We start from the raw sequence: 21581 nt of genomic DNA, 5'->3' as shown, positions 1-21581 counted from the left end.
ATTTATAAAACATTGATTTTAGTATATACATCTTAGACAAATTGCCTTGAATGTTTCTGCCATATGTTTAGTATTTCCCCTTAATTCACATCTAAGGGGAAACTTTAAACTAAAAAAAATGAATATTCATTAATCTACCTGTAAAAAATCACAACAGTTTTCTGATGTGATTTTTCCTTCCATAAAATAATTAGCTTTTAAATTAATCTATTAACCTTCAGATTTTAGTTTTTTAACCAAAGGCATTAATTTATGTTTTCTGAGCCATTATCTTTTACATAAATTAAGAAGAAAAATGACATTAGCATTAGACAAAAAACCTTCCTTGAACAAACTTTTCTTGTTTGTCCTATAATGCTTCAGATATTAAAGTTTTGGTAGATCTATAAATCTACAATAAATTCATGTATTTCTTTTTGAAAATAAGCAAAGAGAATGAAAAATTTCAAATCTAAAATAATTTCTTTCATTAGCCTGATCTTACCTTATAAATCATCAATTCTAGTTGAAAATTTAAATAATTTTTGTCTGAAAATTTATTAGGTTGTTTTAAAATTTTATTATCAGCTGTTATAACATATAATTGTATATTAATATTAGTAAACTTCTCTTGCATCATTTTTGTACAAAGTTTTTATAGTACATTGATCATAGTCTTGAAGAGAGAGAGATTCAAAGAAACTCGGTATTATTCAATATTAGTAGATCTTGTGAATTTAATACTAAAGCTTGATAAAACATCAAATTTTCTTGTAATTGCTCTATAACTGCATCTTTTGATGTTTTATTTTCAGCATCCTCTGAAGGTAACTTATTTCCTTCAACAAAAAAGATCTCAGAGGATGTTTACACCTTTTTTTGGATATTTATTACTCTGAATGTTTCATCAGAGATCTAGGAGAAAGAACTAGGATTTTGTTCAATGCCACTTTTAATCAGAAGAATTGAAAACCCCAAGCTAGCAAAACAAAAAGCATGGATCAGGAGCTAAATTTCAGGATTGGGAATCCTGCCTATTTCTGAAACATCTTGAAGAAATTACTAGGAGGAGACACTTCTTGCTGCTCTGTGCCATTAGAGTACATTTTTTAATTAAAGTATCCTGCAAATCAGTAATGCTAAACATTAGATACCTGGGTATAGGGTTTACAGTTATACCTAGGTAATCAAAACATGTACCTGTAGGTGCCAAATTAAGTGTACAACACAAGAAAGTCATAAACAAACAAAATGATTTTGTGAATTTTATAGCCACATTCTCCCATTCTTGTAGTTTCTTTATAATTTCTGATTATTTTATAGTATATTTAATGTGTTTTGAAAGTAGTAGATCAACATGTTTTTGTCTATTTGTTCAGTCAATATTTTATAAACTGTACACTATACATATTGTATAGACAGACTGTTTATTGTTCTACATTTGGAAAAATCATTATATTTTATTTTTGTATTAACTTAATATTTTGTCAATAATTCTATTTTAATATTTTATTTAAGCTACAGAAATATGTAGGTATTCTTAATTTTTCTTTTTTGCTTCTATTAATATTTTAAAATGTTAATATAACTTTTTATATTATTTTACAAATAACTGTATATTATATATTCTGATTTTTATGTTTTTAAATAGTCTTAATAGAATTGTTTTATTTATTAATTATTTTTACATAATGACAATTCAATATCAAATGTTTATATGATCACTAGTTATCTCAATATAATTTTGATTGAAACTTTAAAAATCAAAATACTCAAATTTTATTTTTACTCTATATTTCTATCTATAAAGATTTTGCAAATTTAACATTTTTTATTGGATGTCTCAGTGCAGTTATTGAGACATCAGGATCATCATTCAATGTCCTTTAAAAAAAAAAAAATAAACATCAGAATTATTGAGTTTAATATGCTTTTTGATTTAAAAAAGAAGCTATGATTTAAGTATTATTAAAATATGTATATGTTTATAATGAAATGCATTATTATATAAAATGTATAAGTTCTTGTCCTTCAATTTTTTATATATGTCTGAATAAATTTGAAAAAATTGAAAGACAAATCTTTTGTTACTAAAACTGAATTAAAGGTAATTTGTGTAAATGTATTTGTTTATATTTAATTTATTTTTCTTGCAATAGTAATAGTTGTTTTTCAATAGTTTATGAATATTAAGAGAAAAGAATACATTTCCTCTACATTATTAATTTTTAGATACAGAAGTTTTAAATATCTATATTATTACCTAATATAAATATATTTACCTTTATTTATTTATTCATATGAACATTATTTTTTCTTTTGGCAACTTTGCTGTTTCTTCTTTATTAAAATGTAAGTTTACTTCTATTCATCGTGCTATGTGTAGTTGGTGATATGTGGTGGTAGAGCATTGTTTTGTCTATGCCACAATTTTTTTAATTAATGATAATTACAAAAACTTAAGATTAACAAATGGCATATTCAGATTTTTAATTGAATTATATTAATTTTCTAACTAGTATATTAAAATTATTTATACATTTATTTCTTAATAATCTATATATATTTTTATAACAATTATTTTTAAGAATTTGTGATTTATATTATTTTGAAAAGTAAATGTGCAATTTTAAAGGCATTTTTGAAATTTTCCTGATGTTTAAAGAAATTAATTATAAGGTTCGAATTGCTGAAATATCTATAAAGAAACTATTCAATACATACATTTTCTTACTTATATGTTACTTTCATAAGAATTTTAAAAGACTAGAACTTCTGGCATTAATATTACAGTCAAACCTGCTTTTATGCGGTGGATAGGGACCGCATAAAAAAAATCACACGAAACTTCACGAGTGGCTATAAAAAATAGTTTTCGCAACACAATTAAAAAAATGTTTTTTTTTATGCGGTCCCTATTGACCGCATAAAAAAGTCTCACATAGAAAATAACTCAAAACCATATGAAATAGAATTTATTGACAACAGATGTCAGCACTTGACTGCATCGTCTCGTCTATCGTCTGTTTTACATATTTTTGTCCAGGTGGTGTTTTGTTGACTTAAAAAATAAATTATTTCATTTTTGCATATTTATGCAATAATATTACTATATTAAGTTCATTTATGCTATAATAAGTTTATTTAGCTATAATAAGTCAACGTGAGACATGACAAATCGCACGAGACTAGTCGCCAACTATACTGCACAAATAAAAAAATCGCACAAAAAAACTGCACGAATAAAAAGTCACATAAAAAATCGCACAAAAAAAGACCGCATAAAAACAGGTTTGACTGTATTTATTTTTTCTTTAGTTATTTCATTTAACTTGATTCTTTTCAAAGTTGTATGCCTCAGATAAAACATCCACTTAATCAAAAACTTATAGGGATTAATTTTTATTCATTTATTTTATTTCTTTTGTTTTTACAGAATTTATTGAAAATTGAGAACTTTTTTTAATTATGAAATATTCATAAATTATTTTGAAATTATAATTGAGTTTTGTAACTGTTTTATTATTAATCATAAATTAATGGATAAAATTCAGTTTTTCCACATTAAAACTAAAATATAAACATAATAAAATGTGTGTATATTTTCAAAAATATTTCAAATTTTTTTTTTAAAGACTAAGTGTTTTTATTATGTTATATTTAATAAATAACATATATGTTATATTAAAATATAGTTGCCAAAAAAATATAAGGTAAACATTCATTTTGTATATGATTCAAATGTGTCTTAATAATAATTTGAATTTTTTTAATTAAATTTTAAAATAACAATATTTGAGATGACAAAAATTACAGAAAAAGAAATTACATTTTTTAACCCAGTTATTTCATTGGTATTCTATGATTGAATAGAGTTCTATTTCTCAGTTAACACAAGCAGCATAGGTTGAATTATCAACAAAATTTTATTTATTCTCTATATTACCAGTTTCTTGTTATTACAGACATTTCAGTGTTATAATGCTTCAATTTTTGAATTTCATTTTTTACATATATAAAAATATACAAATTAAAAATATCAAAATGTAACTAAAATCATCTATAAATCAAAATTCAGCTATTATTAGTATTTCTAGGAAAACTAGTTAATTTCAATATTTTTAATAAAATACAAAAATAATTATCAGTACAAATAAAAATATAACCAGAAAAGTATAAGAAAATTTAAATGAAGAAATGGCAAAATATTAAACTCTTATTAGTCCATATTATCTTAACATTCAATTCTTATTGACAAGCCATGTTTAGAGATTTGGGGGAAAAAAAGTACAGGGTGAAATTCAAAAGTCACAGAAATTTTAAAAAACTAATTATTTACAGTAAGATGATGATGTTTTCACAGAAATGCTTAGAAAGAAGTGGGATTTTTTTAGGTGTAATAAAAATTTTAGTACCAAAATAGTTACATTTCTTACCATTAGATGGCACTTGATAAGATTACATAATTTGTGTAGTTGTTACTAGAGCTTACACTAAGAACATTTTTATTTTTTTATTCTTATTTTAACAAATTTACAAATGTTTAATGTGTGGTGTGCATCGTTCACGAGTAAAGTTGTTAGACAAGGTATGACACTATGAACAGCATTAAAGAGCATTTTAGTTGGTATTACTAAAACTTCATATTGAATAGTTCTTTAACATTGCTAATCAAGTTATCTGATGCCTGTACACCTTTGACTTCATATAGCCCCATAACCAAAAGTCACAAGGTGAAAGGTCTGGAGACCTTGGAGGCCACTCATTTGGAAAAAAGCATCTGAGGACATGGTTCTCTCCAGAGGTTGTCATTAGCTGATGTTTGATAGGAACAGCAATGTGTGGAGGTGCTCCATCTTGCATGAATGATAAACATTTGAGTGCTTGCCTGCTTTCAGTTTTTGACAGTGCCATCTAATTGCAAGAAATGTAACTATTTTGGTATTAAAATTTTTATTGCACTTAAAGAAATCCTGCTTCTTTCTAAGCATTTCTGTGAAAACTGCATCATTTTGTGAGGTTCCAAAAACAGCTTGGAATTAAAAATTTATTAAAACAAAACTAGAAAAACTTCCATTGTTGAAACTGATCAAAGGTTGGATTAGTTGTGCAAGTCATATGAAACAAAGGCGAAAAAAAACTATTAATGTCAAACATGACACAATAAATTTAAACACGCAATGGATGTAAATGAATGTCCACCAGTAGAGATGGACCTTTGACAAGGCAAGCAATTAGAACGTAGAAAAATTTTGAAAAGGGGAAAGGTTAATGATAAAAAGGGACATTGTATCAGGTCATTAAAATTCTAAAACATCATAGACTAGACAACAATGAGATAAAATATGAGCACAGGTTTCAAAGTTCCATCAGCACCTTCCATCCAGAGTTAACCTCTTAACAGTGAGGGACGAGTATAGTCGTCCAAGGCAATCGCGTGGCAGTGGTGAGGGACGACTATACTCGCTAAATTCTTTTCGGGGTATTGCCAAAAACTAGCCAAAAACTACCGCAAAAAAATTTACATAAAAAATAAATGGTTAATGTTACCCTAGGTCACAAAATGGCGGCGGCTGGATTTTTTCTCTACGTTGGAGACTGCGACGGGGAAAAAATTTTTCCCTCGATTCAAGATGGCCACGTGACTGGCCGCCATCTTGAATAGCTCGACAGTATACGCGGATTTTATCCGAAATATAACAAATTAAAAAAAGCGAAAAAGTAATTTTTTACTCACTTTCCGATGAACGTTGGCTACTTCTTCCTTTGTTTCTTTCCTGTCCGATCCAAGTTTTTCCCGGTTTCGCTAACCTCCAGATTTTCTTTCGATGCATTTCTTTTCTTCGCTGTTCTTTTTCCTTCGGCCGCTGTTTTATTGGTCGATTGGCGTTTTCCTTCTTTTGATGTGGAAGCACTTTCCTGCTTTTTGGCATCTTTCCCTTCTTCTTGTTTCTTGTTTCCTTTCTGCTTCGTAATCGCCGCGGGCGCCGAAGGAACGGTTTCGGGCTCGCGCCAAATCGGCACTTTTCCACTGCCAGGATAGATGTTGCGTAAGTGTTGAGCAAAAATTTGAAATCTCTCGCCTGGTTTCCTGGAGGGCCAATTCAAGAATTTCTTATACATAAACAAGTACATGTACGAGTCAGATAGATCACTAGTATAGTGTTTTGGCAGATGTTTCTTGTTTTTTAAATAGCCCCAGAGGCGTTCGATATTCTGAGTATGATCTCCTGTTTTGGGATCGACGAAATTTTTCGAATGATTTACTGTCCTATGTTCGACTGCTACCCCTTCGATGTCGTCAATATGCATGTATCCTTTCCATTCGTCCGTTATTATAGTGCTGCCTGAATTTACGTATTTATACACGATCCAATTCAAAGTATTTTCTGATCTGTCGTTAACCTGACATACGAAGCAATTCTTGTCTTCCCGGCAGATTCTGCCAACCACCCATTTCGTGCTCTTTAATATACGCCCTCTCTCGTACTTTCTCTTACATATGACAGTCTCGTCAATCTCCACTGTTTTATTTGGCCCTCCGATTTTAAATGATGACATATTACTCATAGCAATAAGCATTACCAACCTTATGTGATTGGACCAATCGACACCCGCCTTTCTAGATATGCCTGCCGCAATCGCAGAGGTCGTCGCAGTACATTCCAGACAAAGATAGTTCCATATAAACGACAGAATGCTACCCCAGGAAATGCGACCAAATTTACTTTTAAATGTACAGTACCTTCGAAGGCTGAAGTCATTGTACGGCACTTCGTGCATCGCAGGAAACAGCTTTCTCTATTACTCCGGTAGTATAATTTGCATAGGGAATCACAATAAATGCAAATGGCCTCGGTCGGCTGTATTCCTAATTTCGCAGCAAATTTAAATGCGCTATCGATAAGAGGAGGTACACCTAACTCCAAAAATTCGCCTTCCATCAACTTGTAAAAATCACGGCAAGTGCATTTCGACCAAAATTCGTCGTTGGAAAGCAAATCGACTAAATCACTCATTTCCGAACAATTTGTAATAAACTAAAAGAGGGGAGGTTGGGATGTAGGTAAAAAAAAAACAAAGCCTTTCCTTAATTTCTAATTAGAGGTTTTTCTAACGCTTAGCGAAATATTACAATAAAAGAAATAGGAATACTTACAAATACAGGAAGTAATAATAACAAATATTAAGCGCTAATAGTTATTTCGAAACCGATAAATCGTTATGAAAAGAAATACGACTGTTCAACCGAACTGTAACACAGCAGCAGGCGTTTCCAACTGGTAGGCAATTTGCATAAAATTGAATCGAAATGAACAGAATTCACGTCACAGATCAAGCATTTGCATATTCGTTCGTAAAACCACTACGAATTACCCGCCGATATTACTCTCGCACGACGTCACGAAAAAGCTCCCTCTACCGTCCCAAATTTACACACACGAAAGTCGCTGTTTCGAGGTTACAGGACAGTCGCCAACGTCGAACTCAGGTATGAAACCGAACAGGGAAAAATTTTCCAAGGCGTCGACGTCACGACTCTAGGGAAAAAATTTTTCCCCACCGCGGTCGCCAGGATGGGGAAAAAATCCAGCCGCCGCCATTTTGTGACCTAGGGTAACATTAACCAAATGAATTATGTAACAATAAAAAAAGACTTTTTTTTACTAGACAAAACTGTTTACAAAATCTTTTTCCAAAACAGTAATGAGAAAAAAACGCTTGAAAATATACTTTAAAAATTTTCCACATTTCTTCTCCACAACTAAGTGGTAGTCCCACACCTGACTGTTCCACTGTTGAAAGGTTAACAGATGGTGTCGGGTAGATTCTTCAAAGCGAACCTTTCTTGTGACCCGAATAGGTCTTGTCTTTCGCTTAGGGACAGAAAAGGGACCAATCAGGGAGTGAGAAAAAGGGACGTGGAGCCAATCAGAATGGACAAAAGGAAGAATGGAGATTAATTTAATGCCTGATCTTCAAGGACAGATGCACTTTCTGTAAACTGTGCACCTGTACATGGTTAGTCATCACAAAAAACGCAATTTTCCATCTATTGTGCCCAATTAGTAACATGTGCCACTACAGACTCAGATTGTCACCAGCGCCAACCAACAGAGTCTGCTCACCTGTCACTGACCCCTGCTAGTTTTCCTTAAAACAATTGGTTGTTTTAAGGAAAACTATTTTTTTTTTTTCGTGTAAGTTTATTCATGTTACAATAAACGGGGTTTTTTTTTCTTTTTGTAAGATACTTGTTGTTATTTGTCTCCTCGCCACACCCACATGCGAACATCCCTTAGGTTCATCCTGACATGGGATTAATTGATTCCCTTAAAGTCGGCTTACACTGGTGTCAGAAATGGAATTTCTGCACGTGAATCAAATATGGCTCTTCATCAAACTGTTTGACCATTAACCACTTGAAACTATCATAATCACTTATTTCTTTCGTTTTAATGTCGTGCCATGAAAAATCCCATGCCATTCCTATGAGTTTGCATTTTGCAAAGCTTAGGCACTGCCGAGAAGTCCAACCTACCAGACTAGCTATTTCATCTAATGTCTTGAAAAAGTCCGTTACATGTCCATCCTCCCTGGAGAATGCTGATAGCATCCCTACAAAGGCCAAAGCTGGACCTCCCCCCAAAACCACTCATTCCTCTAGAGAGGAGCAATTGTGTGTCTGTCTCTGTAACCATTTGTCCAGCCCTACTTTTATTTTTCAAAAGACTTTGCAAGTTATGTTGGGTCACTAACTTTTGATATATTTTTTTCTCTCTCTCTTTTTTTTTTACAATATATGGTACTTTGAATCTCACTTAACTGGCATCATTGTAAGGTTTTAGGCCCGACGCCACTCACCTGGGGTCTCACTTTAAGGGAAAGGTCTATTGACCTTATTATTCTCGCAATCTGTTAGGATGACATGAGAAGTCTTTTAGATGTATGGGGGTAGCAGTTGCTGGACACAAAAAGAGACTTACACAGAGACCAACTTTACAGAAATTAACACATTTATATATAGATCATGCTTACAGGGACAAGTTACACAATCTGATGGAGGTATATCACACAATGTGGAGAGGGGTTGTCTCCAAGATTATGAATTCCAACTGGAGAAAATTTATCCTGTGTCAAGGTTCACACTTGGAGAAGATTTGTCTCTGGTGCTTCAGATATGGTTCCTCTCTGGAGGACTGACTATTCGACTTCCACAAATCTCCGTGTCCTTGGGATTTCAAGCTTTTATATGATTTTTACCCTAAATCTCGCGTTTTGATTGGTCCAAACTGTGGTTCCCTGTCACTCTATTGGTCCCTGATTTGTTGCCAGGGACGTGATTCTGGCTGCGGGGTCACCGAATACCCCAGTCGGGGTTGCTCCCCTCTGAAGTCAGGTCATGCTCTTCCCCAAGTGACAGTCCGTAAATTTTGGTCTAATGTGTTTTTCTGACTCAGAAGGCACAGCTGGGTCCAATTGGTCCTGACCGCCACCCCCTCCGAAGGAAGGTCCACCAATTTCTGCTTTGAACACTGTGTAAGATGATGTCAATCTCTCTATCATCTCCACTATATATGACCGGGGATGTGAGAATTCAGTCCAGGAATGTGACAATTAAATCATATCACACCCAGTTCCTCTGTAGTCCCAGTCTTGTTTACGAAATAAGTCACCAATTTATTGGCCTTAGCTTGACAGCCAATTTCTCATTGGGGGTGATCACAATTTTACTGTAAATAGTTTCTGGGTTATTAATTTTCTAAAATTTCTGTGACTTGAATCATCTTGTATATCTCAGTTGTGAGGTAAGCATAGGGTCAGAGGTTAATCCTTCCTGACCACTTACACTGCATAAATTGGTAAAACCCAATTTCCTTGTCAGTTGGATGGCTTAGGAGAGCAAAAAGTGAGTGGGGAGGTTGCGAACACGTGGACAGGAGTCTTTTTGGTGGCTAAGACAGGTGAACTACTTGAACAATTAACAAAAGAACGTTTATTATACACTAAACATATGATACATATTGCTAAACCTACAATTATATGCAGTTACATAAGGTTACAGATACACTCCTATGGCGTGGCTTGACAGAAGATTCTATTGGCTTGTGGGCTGATCTACTGACCTAGCTCTGTCACTACTTCTGCGGAGAGAGAGTTTACAAGACTTTATAGCTACCTCTAAATTCAACGTTCACAAGTAGATGTCGTTCGTTCGATCGGAGAGAAATGGGGTCTTCTTTCCATTGGCTTGCATGGGCCGGGACAGTCCATTCATGGAGGTCCGTTGAACTTGGTACCTAGTCACTAATTCATTGATTCGACTTCATATGGGACGACTGCCCGGAACTTCGGTGTCTCCACCTTTTATGCCTGATACCTGGGAAAATGATTATGTGATCGACTATTGACAAGTCGAAGGTTAATTTCCAGCATAAGTTTCTTCGATGACATTAATTATAGCTGTCCCTCTTTCACAATGAGATGTTTTCTTTTTGACATCTTGTTAAAATTCCTTTCTGTTTGTTTATAGAGAATGTCATTTGATCTGTTTTAGTGCAATGTTTTTTTTTCTAACAATCACTTTAGGAAATAAATTTACAAAGTCGAAATTTTTGGACGATATTCGCTCATTTCCCCCCTCAGACCCGTAGAGAGGCCCGCGGGCTCTCACAGTTATTTCTTTTGCAAATTCTGTTTAGAAATTCTTAAATTAGTCAATTAATAATTTTAATATTATTTTTTTATAATTAGAAATGTATATTTTAATAAACAGAACTACAATGAGATTTCAGGAAAATTCAATTCAGTAGAATTAACGTTGATGACCATTAAAATATGGTTGAAATATTTAGTCATTCTAAAGCTCTATCTGAAGATCACCATTAAAATATGGTTGTAAACATTAGTTATATTAAATTGAACTTCCTGGAATTTTATCGTGGTTTTGTTTATTAATTCTGTTTCCAGTTTTGAAATATTTGTTAACAGTATGTAGATCTAAAAGATTTTCTCATTATGATTTAGGTTCTTCCATTTGGGAATTTTTATTTTTGAATAAAGAATAACATAAAAAACTAGCAGAGCAGGCATTGAACATTGATAGCTTTTTTTTATAGGATTTATTAAATTTCAGGTTAAAAAAGAAATTTTCTAAACTTTTATTGAATGAGATAATGACTATTTAAATAACAATCATGAATATTAACCCATGCTCACGTGTAATAATAGCAATTTTCTGCACCTACTAGTTTTTTGTTGATATTTTTAACCAAATTGACTGACTTAGCTATACTTCCATGATATCCTATGCTATGTGCTATTCATCTAATTGTGTAAAAATTTTGGTTAAAAACAAATTTTTTTGTTTATCACAGGCCCTTAAAAAACTGCTGCAGAAAATTACTGCCTTAAACATGATCATGTACAGTTTTTTTATGATTATACAATCTCATACATAAGGCAGCAATTTTTCACTCTGACATCATTTTTGACATCATCAAAAATGACATCATGGAGGACTTATGTGATTACTACAAGAGGTAGTCATGATGATATGGATATTTGTGAGCTATATATGATTTAATGACATGGCAATCTGCAAGTTGCTACGACCTTGACTGCTTGTCTTTGAAAAGATAGCCTATTACCTTCAATAATTTAAATGTTTTTGCTGCTTTATCTTATGCTTGAAAATACATAAAATCATCTGGTTCTTCTGAGAAACACGTCTTGTCATTTATTTACTTCTGAACTTGTTTCACATTAGCTTATGCTATTGCAAAATTTCAAGATCAAAGACATTATTTTGTAAACTAAACAACATATGATGATGAAATGAGCAGAAAAGACATGCTACAGGATTATTCAGAATCACTAAATTCAAGAAATGGCAATTATATGTGTTAACAGAGGTAGTCATGATGATATCAAAATTCAAGAAATGCAATTATTGCAATAATTGGTGAAAAAATCAGCAGAAAATTGCTGCCACATGCATGTGATCACAGGTTAAAATATTAGTATATTATGATTGAATATTAGCTTCATTCTTAATGATATTTATAACCTTCATTAATACTCCAACTTTCAAATAACACACAAGACATTCTTTCATTGAAGTCAAGAATACTGTGGAACTATTGATTATTTCTTCTTTGACTCTAATAACTTAGATATAAGTAGTATTTTGTGCGTTGTTTGAAATGTCTATTAGAATTAAATATTTAATTTATAATTTTATTATTTAAACTTTTTATTTTCTTATATATATATAATATATATAGTATATATAAAGAAAATAAAAAGTTATAAATTAAATATATAAATATATATATATTTATTTATTTATTTAATTTAGAAGTTAATGTAATTGATAATACTCAATTAAAAATGTGAATATGTTCAAAAGAAATAAAATTTTCTATGTTCAGTTATCAATAATAATGGTATGAAATTTATTTACAGATGTTAAAAATGATGATATGCTTGAAATATTGTAAAAATTTTGTTACATTTTAGATGTTTTATATTTCATTAAAAGATATTTCAATTTAAACAAAAAGTATATTTTTCTGTAACTTTTATGTTTTGATGGATGGATGGGTGGATAGATGAATAGATAGATAGATAAAACCCTAAAAAAATATCTCATTTAAATCATTTTCACAAAGATTTAAAGAATTTCATATTAACTCATAAGTTTACTGATTATCTTTGCATTATTAATACATAGGATATAGATGGATTATTTAAGCACTAACTTAGTTGTAACTTGTAATCTTATATGAATAATAAAAAATGTATGTGTATGTATTATTTTCAACTTTCCTCCTTTAATTGTTATAAAATGTCAACACTTTTAATTTGTCAAAAGCGAAGAAACTGAAGAATTATGATGATAAAAATAATTATGCAGAATTAAATGAGATGGTAACTAAATTTACTTAATTGTGGTTAAAACAGTTAAAATTAATTATTCTAATTCTTATGGTATAAATAAAACCATAAGAATACACACTATTAGTTATTTTTTATGGTTTTCTTACAAATTCCAAAAGAAATTGGCATTCAAATTAAATTCTAAGTACTTATGGATAGTAGAATTTTGAAAATCTTATAATTTATTTTGATTTCTAAAATGTAACAAAATTTAAATATATTGTAAATATAATTTTTTTTAAAATCTATTCTAAATATTTTATTTAAACTATTATTATTATTATTATTATTATTATAAATATATTAATTAATATAGAAATGTGCATATTATACATGTAAGTGATGCTATGACAAAACATTAACTAAATTTTGATACATTGTGAAAAGAGCAATAAATATTTATCAAACTTTTAACCCAGCAAATAAATTTTGTTTTATTGATTATATAATAGGGAAGACCAGAGTTGGTTGTAACAATTTTCAACTTTTTACCATAGAGAAATGAATATCAGTTTTTAAGAAACCCTAGCTACCAATATGTTTGTATAAGTTTTGTTTTTCTAGAAAAGTATTAAGTCCAATTACTGTTTCACAAATATTTTCATAAACTCAAATTAAATATTACATATATTACAATCTACTTCCATAGTCAGCCAGGTTGTTATGAAATTTGCTACAGTGTAAACATTAGATAATTGAAAGAATGTTTAATTTCAAATTAAGAATACACAAAAATCATAGATTTGTGTCTAAAAGTGTACTTGTGGATTCACTCCTTGTACCACTTGTCCAACTGTCTTCAAATGTTCTTTAACAAACCCAAGAACATCACATCATTTTCATCAGCATTAAATGCTAGATTTCTTTTTCCTCTGTCATTTCCTGGTCCACTTATGTTTTCCTCTGACCACAGTGTTTTTACCCCCTCTCCCTTCTTTGTCTTAATTCATTCCTTTCCTTTGCCTTTTTATATCTATAGCATTTTACTCTGCTTGTAATGCTTCTTTCTTGAATGTATCTGTTAAAACAGCTGCATGCTTTTTACTATTCCTATCTTTTGTTGCAGTGCTTCATGGACCAAATTTTGGTAGCTGCTGAACACAACAAGTTGCATTACATTGAGGAGCAAGCAATGCTTCCTTGCCCTGTCTTACGTATGTCCTAACTAACCATCCAAAGGAAAAAATAACATGTTTATATTACATAGTCTAATAGGCTACATTGGGCAAGGATCTAGATCAGTGTTTCTCAACCTCTAATGAATCATTACCCCCTTCAATAAAACCGTTACATGGTATTGCCCCTAGTGTTGCCATCTTTACAAAATTGCTGACCTGGATGGCAGGTCAGGTTTGTTCAAACAGAAGTTCCTAACACATGCACAATGTCATTTTACAATACAAAGAATAACGTGCATGCCGGTTCTAAATTAGTTACAGTTAAAGACTAGGGACTTTGCATAGGAGTAACGTATGTAACCTAAATTAAGAAAGAAAGAACAGATAATTTAGCTTTGCAGAAGACGTGTACGGACATACAAGCAAGAAAAAAAAAAGAAAAAAAAAGGTCGAGAGGCAAGTTGTGATCACGCATCCACGTAAACAGAGTAACATGACGGAATGGCAGATGAGTTTCAGTGAGTGTGAAGTCTTTCGCTGTTCAAATGGTGTAAATTTATAAAAATATTTGCAAGAACTTTGTTTTATCGTAATTTCACAATTTCTACGAAATTTCCGGACAAAATTAATAGTTCACCTGGACAGTGAGTCAATTCCCGGACTGTCCGTGTGAAAACCAGACAGGTGGTAACACTAATTGCTTCCTTCACTTCAAAAAAATTTTGTTGGGTGTTAGCCTTGGCCCTCAAATTCTATTGCATTAAATAGACCAGTGACTAGTATACATGTTATTTGTTTAATTATTGTACAATACGAATAAAATATCTAATTATTCTTAATATAATGTTTTACTATATTGTCCAAAAAATTGTTTTTTGCCCCCAAAAACAATATAAATTGTTATTAATTGCCCTCCAACATGGAACATTGCCCACATGGGGAGATATCCCCCCTGTTGAGAAACACTGATCTAGATCATTATTAATTTGAGAATTTTGTTTTATTTTAAATTTCTGTTATAATACCTAATTTAATAGTAGTCAGATCATTGAAAATATCAAATATGATGTCAAATAGCTTAGTAATATTCAAATCACCTCTTCTTATATTTTTTATCAACCAATTTTTAATTTGATCAAAATAATTGTTTCTACACTATCTACATTTAATGATTTACTCCCTATCCTCATTTAGTGTTATAGACTGCACCATACTATCCCTAGCTACTTTTTCACCACATGGTAAGAATTCAGTTGCTGTAAATCTAATCTAATCTCTCAATAATCTTCAATAATCACCCTTTTAAATTGTCACACTTACAGAGAGTAGACTCAAAAGTAAAAAAACAGAAAAAATGATTTTTTAAAAATGCTTACATGCTTACCTTCATCAAATTTTAAAATTCATAATTTCACATTAACCACAACACATTCATTTATGATAAAATTAAGAGATGCATATACTATGTGTCATAGAGATAAGAGCATGTAAAGTTACAGTGTTGCCAACTGACTAGAGTAAGATATATTGCTACTGTTAACTGTTACAACCAGCCCCAGTTTTTCCTGAGATTTTAATTTAATTAGCATTTTATACTTTATTTGTAGACTATTATAATAGCATAATGAAAATTATATGCAAATAATATAGGATAGAAAAACTCATATTCAATTGTAGTGTTGTTGTAGTAAATGCACATCGTGAAAGTAACCTAGCAAAAGGATAAGAATACAACGTACACAAATGTTTCTTTTATTTATTTTTAACAGGATTCTTTAAGATTCCGACACCATTCCTTAGTTTCCTTTTTACATATAATTTCTGCAAAATCCTCAGGCAGAACCGTTAATTAGAATCTTGCGACAAATGATCAAACAAAATATTTTGCACAATACAAAGGAAAGGCTTATAACTAAATACTTAAAACTACTTACAAATAAAAAAACAGGAGGGGAAGAAAGGATAGACAGTAGAGCAGATGGATATATGGTGATAGAGAGAGATGGGTACCCAAAATTTCTGACAACCTTGTGGTGATTTCTGATTGATTATCCATCCAAATGGTATAAACTGAAGATTGCCAATTTCTTTCAAGTTCACAAAATGTTTTCCCTATCAAGGTATTCCAGGATCCTCTCAGATTCTAACTTAGGCTTATCGTCTCTCTTGTTCTCCCTTGTCTTCACACATCTTTTTCTCTTCAACGCTCAAACCAAAGAATGAGTTTGTATCTCTCCTTTAGTTCTCCAGGCTACCCCTTTCTATTGTCCTGTAACTAGGTCACCACCAGTTGCAGAATGAAGAAGTTCCTGGAAAGTGATAAACAATGAAACAAAGAGCAGAGAACAAAAGAAAATAAGAAAATATTACAACTAACTTAACAACTAATAAAAATAACATACAACAATACGGCCAACAGCACAGTATTTTGTTCATTTCATAAAAATAATATTCTTATTCTTTGAGATACTGTGTAATTATTTTTAGGCATATCTCAAGAAAAAGGACAATTTAATGTCTAGCTTGAAGTCCCACCAGACAAAGAAGTGTGCTCAAAAGTGGATTATTAAATGTTGTTATTAATGTTTCCGAACTTTGGGTCCAGTTTAAAACATTGTTTTGTACAATAGCATTTTGATGCTTAACTTGATCATTTTTTATTAATTTTATTATCAAAGATCTTAGAATAATAGATAGATGTCAGTCTTGTTATGCAAGTTGATGTTTAGCATTTATCTTTAACCTTTAACTTGCTTTGCAAAATGCATATAATTCTGTTTATATTTTTTACTTTTTAAATCCATACAGTTACTATAATTATAATAAAATTTTGCATTAAATATGTCATTTTATAAAATGCTGATTGAATTAAAATAACAAATTAATGAAATTTCACTGACTGTATTATTTAACATAATTCAAATTTTTTTACATGCTATATAAAAATATTATTTTAAATAAATTAATTGTTAATTATAAAACTATAATTTAAAACTGAATTTAATATGGTCTTTTCTATAAAAAATTGTAATTAATATTACAGGATATTTGTAATACAGTGATTCACTCTGTTTAAGCTACAAAGAAATAAAGTATGTGATTGAAAAAAATGTTTAACAGCTGATTGCTAGTTTGTATATTAGAAGATTTTGAAATAAATAAATAAATAAATATATATATATATATATATATGTATACACAAATATGTCTGAACATAATAGAAATCTGGTGATTAAGAATTCTAATTAATATGATATGCCATATATGCTGACAAATAAATCAACATTTTTAAGCCTGAAAAATCTAAAACTAGAAGTGATTTATTTGACATGTATGAAATTCCAAAGTTTTATCACACAATGGTAACCAAATGACCCAGTGCTCGTAACAATTGCTGTGCATCACTTAGTGTAACTATAGCAGGTATCCATAAATATTTCCAATCAAAACTGACATTTCGTGAAGTTGCATAACACAGAGGATAATATAATAAATAAATTCATTATAAGTGAATGCTATTTTGCTGTTTCCAACAACTGATATGTGAAAAGTGCATCACTAATGCAAATGGCAGAGTTAAAGCAAGGCTTAATGTAGTGATTTGCTATCATATATATCTAATGATACCACTGTCAATCGGCAGTCTTCACGAACAGTTTCCTCGATTTTTTGCGCCAACTCATCAGTCAAAATGGAAGGTCTTCCACTCCTCTGTTCGTCATGAACATTTGTTCTGTCTCCACTAAACTTCCTACACCACTTAAACACACTCGTTCTGTTCAAAACACCTTTGCCGTAAACCATTTTGATTTGTGAAAAAGTTTTGGTAGGTGTTATTCCTGCCGCGAGTAGGAAGCGGATCACAGCATGTGGCTCGCACTTGGCGGGATTTCTTACCAACATCTTTCATGCAACTGGACACTACAACATGAATTTACGTACTACCATGTTCCTGTGATGCTTGCTCCGTCAGGAAATCACTCTCTACCACTTAGTGTTGCCAACCCTCAAAAAACAAAAAACCACAGCCCGTTATGGTCACAGTACACTTACTTTCTGAACATGCCTGATATTTTTTTAAAGTTTAAAATGCCAGTAATTTTGTGTGGGACATGGTCAGATTTAAGCATTTTGAAGCCCAAAGCTAAACTCTGTAAAAAGCCTCTTACCAACCCTTCACAATTTTAGAAGTCAATTATAAAAAGAAAAGAATTAAATCAGATTATGTGTTTGATTTAATATGGATATTGGAAGAAAAAGATGAGGTTTCACTAGCTTTGTTTTATAACTGAATTTAATTAAATTTTTATACCCATTCCATTAAAAATCTTTTTTTAAATTGGTTTTATCAATTTTTTTTAAAAAGATTTCATGTTAATTCTTAGAAAAAAAATTAATGAACTACTACACAAAATAAAAAGTAAAGTATATTTTGTTGGTTTGTAAAAAAATGTTGTTTATTACAAAATTTGACCAATTTTCTGTTTTACAAATGTTTGACGCCCCTTGAAAATCAAGGCCCTGATAGGAAAATGTCAAAGCTGATGTTTTTTAACACAAAGGGCACAAATCTGTATAGAACAATCTCACTCATTGTTTTGATACCACATAATGACGTGTCCTGCTAGCAATAATTGTTATCCTTCTATAAAATTTCTCAATAAACAGCCACAAGCAGCATATATCATTATATCGGACAGTAATATATGATTAATTTTACATTACTAGTTACAAGCGACCCAGATAAAGTAGCCATTTTGTGAAAATGCAGCACCCTCTATAGTTCATGAAAAATGCAAACTGTGTTGGTTAATGATGCATTGTAATTGTATCCATGAGTAACTGCAGTACGTTCCATGTGATTTAGTTCTTGTATTGTGTCTGATAAGTGGGTACAATGGGTGTTCATGGATTTAACAAATGCATGGAAGGCTGCAATTTTATAGAGCATGGAGTCTGTTGAGTTAGAAGGTATAAGAAAGGCTTGATTAGTGGTCTTACAATAAATCCAAGTTATCACTGTTGAAGATCAATAGGCTGTTTCCCACGCCAAATATTGTATTCTAAATTGAAAAGCACTGAGATCAGTGTTATACTTAGTATGTCCTTTTTCCGCAAACACTTTCGACGCACTTATAGACATTGTCATCAGGCAAAAACGAAACTTAGTAAAAAAATTGAACAGAAAATAATCCAACAAAGAACAGAACGCTTAATAATTTGAATTAAAACTTCTTTCCAAACTGTTAGGAACACGCATCAAACCTTCAAAAATGTTCGAACTTGAACGAACTGCAAGCTCCGTGATGGGCATGCATGAATCCAAGCTCACGCTACATGTATGCTGTGAGATGTTTATCATTGTTTAACCACTTTACAGCGTGACCCATACACTGGGTAGGTCGAGTGTGGGAGAGTTGCATGCCTCCAAGGTGGTAGTTAGCAGAGACTCCCATATAAAAACGATTTTTCGATTATTACATTTCTTTAGCATAATTGACTGGGACCATAGGGGGTTGTAACCCTGTTCTAGCACCTTTCTTGATAGCTCTATAGTATGTCTTCCCCTCATAACATCTTCTTGGTGCTCCATAAACCAGCTGGCAAGCATTCTAATAGTGGCTTTGATATATTGTGGGTTTTCTCCCGTGGTAAAATTCTTAATTGGAACAGCATAAACACCTGACTTTTTGAGAATGGAAAACTTGTCTCTGTCATTGCAAATGAGTTTGCATAGGTTTGGAGGTGGGATAATGGTACCTTCTTGCTATCCTCTTTGCAAGCGCTGGTGGACATTGAATTAAACATCAGTTTGGCGGTACGCACAGCAGGTTTTCCACGTGCCAAGTTTACATATGTGCTTAACATGATAAAAAAAATCTCTGTTCCCAAGTAGTACGCTATGCAACAAGAGGGATTCTTCCATGGTCCAAACATCATTGCCATACCTTGGACCCATTTCCATCTGAATTTGCCGCATTTTCAAGCAGAACAACTTTTTCCTACCATTATGTATATTTGCGACGATTTGTTGCAAATATACATAATGGCATAAACAACCAAGCCCAAATATTCTATAATAATTACAGGTATACCTCAAATTATGTTGTTCCCGATTATACGTCATTTGTCAAAAAAGTATATGGAAAAATAAAAATCAAGTTTGTCAGTTTATTCGACTTTAAATCCGTCCACCACAAACATTGAAGTCATAATATCACTAGAAAAGCATTGAAAGCACATAAAATCATATTAAAATATGTACATTTACAGTAAATGTTAATATAATCATCATAAATCCTAGAGAACAAAACATGAAAACATATGTGTTTCTGTGTTGTTGTCTTATTTAGCGGTCTTTAAGTGCTCGTTGTTGGCGTTTCCTCCATTATTGGCGTTTAGTTACGACGTAAGTTGTAGTTTCGACTTACGTCGTAACTACACAAGTAAATTCGACTTACATTGTTTTTCGACTTACGTCGCCTCTCCTGGAACCAATTACCGACTTAAGACGAGGTATACCTGTATTTTAATTTATGTTAACAAAAATGAAACAGAAAAAGTGATATTTTAATGCTTGAGACAGCGACTTCTAAACTGCATACTAGTAATTATCTTGTTTTCAAAAGCCACTTTAGAGTTTTGAGTATACAGTAAGGCAGGTTGTATGAAATTATGGTAATTTAAATAATAATGATGTAACACTGCACTCTGGAGTAGATGTGGAAAAGTCAGTAAAGCAACAATGGATTATGGAGTTACCATGTCTAATTTGTGACATTGCTAAACTTCTACATTTTACTTCTCATTAGTAAACTTTACATTTACACACTTAGTATATTATAATTTAATAATAATATAATATACTTTAATTTATATATATTGTATATTTTTTGTTGATTCATTTTTAAAATATAATTATATAATACACAGATACTAGAAAGAAAGCTGAATGGTTTTTCTCATATGCAAGATATAATTATAAATGAAATAAAACTTGTGTTTTATTTTTAACTTTTCATTTAATATAGTTTGTTTAGACCTTCGTAATCTCTTTTCAGTTTTAACTACAAACTAGCATTATTGATGAAAAACAAATCATTACATTGTTAAATTTTGTCATTATTAGTAACAAATCAAAAGTGAATCACTGTATTTTAATGAAGAGACACTGTATTTTAAATTATTTTTACAAAATATAAAAAAAGAAGATTACATCAACAGTTAAAATAAATGATCATATATCTTGTTGCTTTACATGTAATTGTATAGTGATTGTGAACTTCATTGTGTTTTTTAGTGATACTGCATGAAAGCATGTTTAAATTAACTATAAGTTACTATTAATTGTAATACAGTAATTTCTTATTATTATGTATTCAATTTAGATGGAACAGCAGGAGCAAGAAAAGAGGTAATAAGGAATAAAATCAGAGCTATTGGAAAAATGGCCAGAGTCTTTACAACTCTTAGGTAAGAATAATTTTCAAAATGAAAAATGTGTTAATTCTATATTAATATATATTATTTTGATAATAAATA

The 21581-nt window shown here is 31.2% G+C and overlaps 1 protein-coding gene across 1 annotated transcript in view; it reads left to right on the top strand.

Moving 5' to 3' along the window:
* The window catches only part of LOC136981053 (serine/threonine-protein phosphatase 2B catalytic subunit 2-like), a 129702-nt gene that overhangs the window by 100316 nt on the left and 7805 nt on the right, over positions 1-21581 (top strand). The window contains exon 11 of the mRNA XM_067277329.1: positions 21428-21512. Coding sequence (XP_067133430.1) covers positions 21428-21512 — 85 coding nt within the window. The remainder of the gene's footprint in view (positions 1-21427; positions 21513-21581) is intronic.

The sequence above is a fragment of the Centruroides vittatus genome, unplaced genomic scaffold (genome assembly GCF_030686945.1).
Source record: "Centruroides vittatus isolate TY-2023 unplaced genomic scaffold, ASM3068694v2 contig_742, whole genome shotgun sequence".
Classification (NCBI taxonomy): domain Eukaryota; kingdom Metazoa; phylum Arthropoda; class Arachnida; order Scorpiones; family Buthidae; genus Centruroides; species Centruroides vittatus.
The sequence above is the reverse complement of the archived record's forward strand: the minus strand, read 5'-3'. Positions and strand labels throughout refer to the sequence as shown.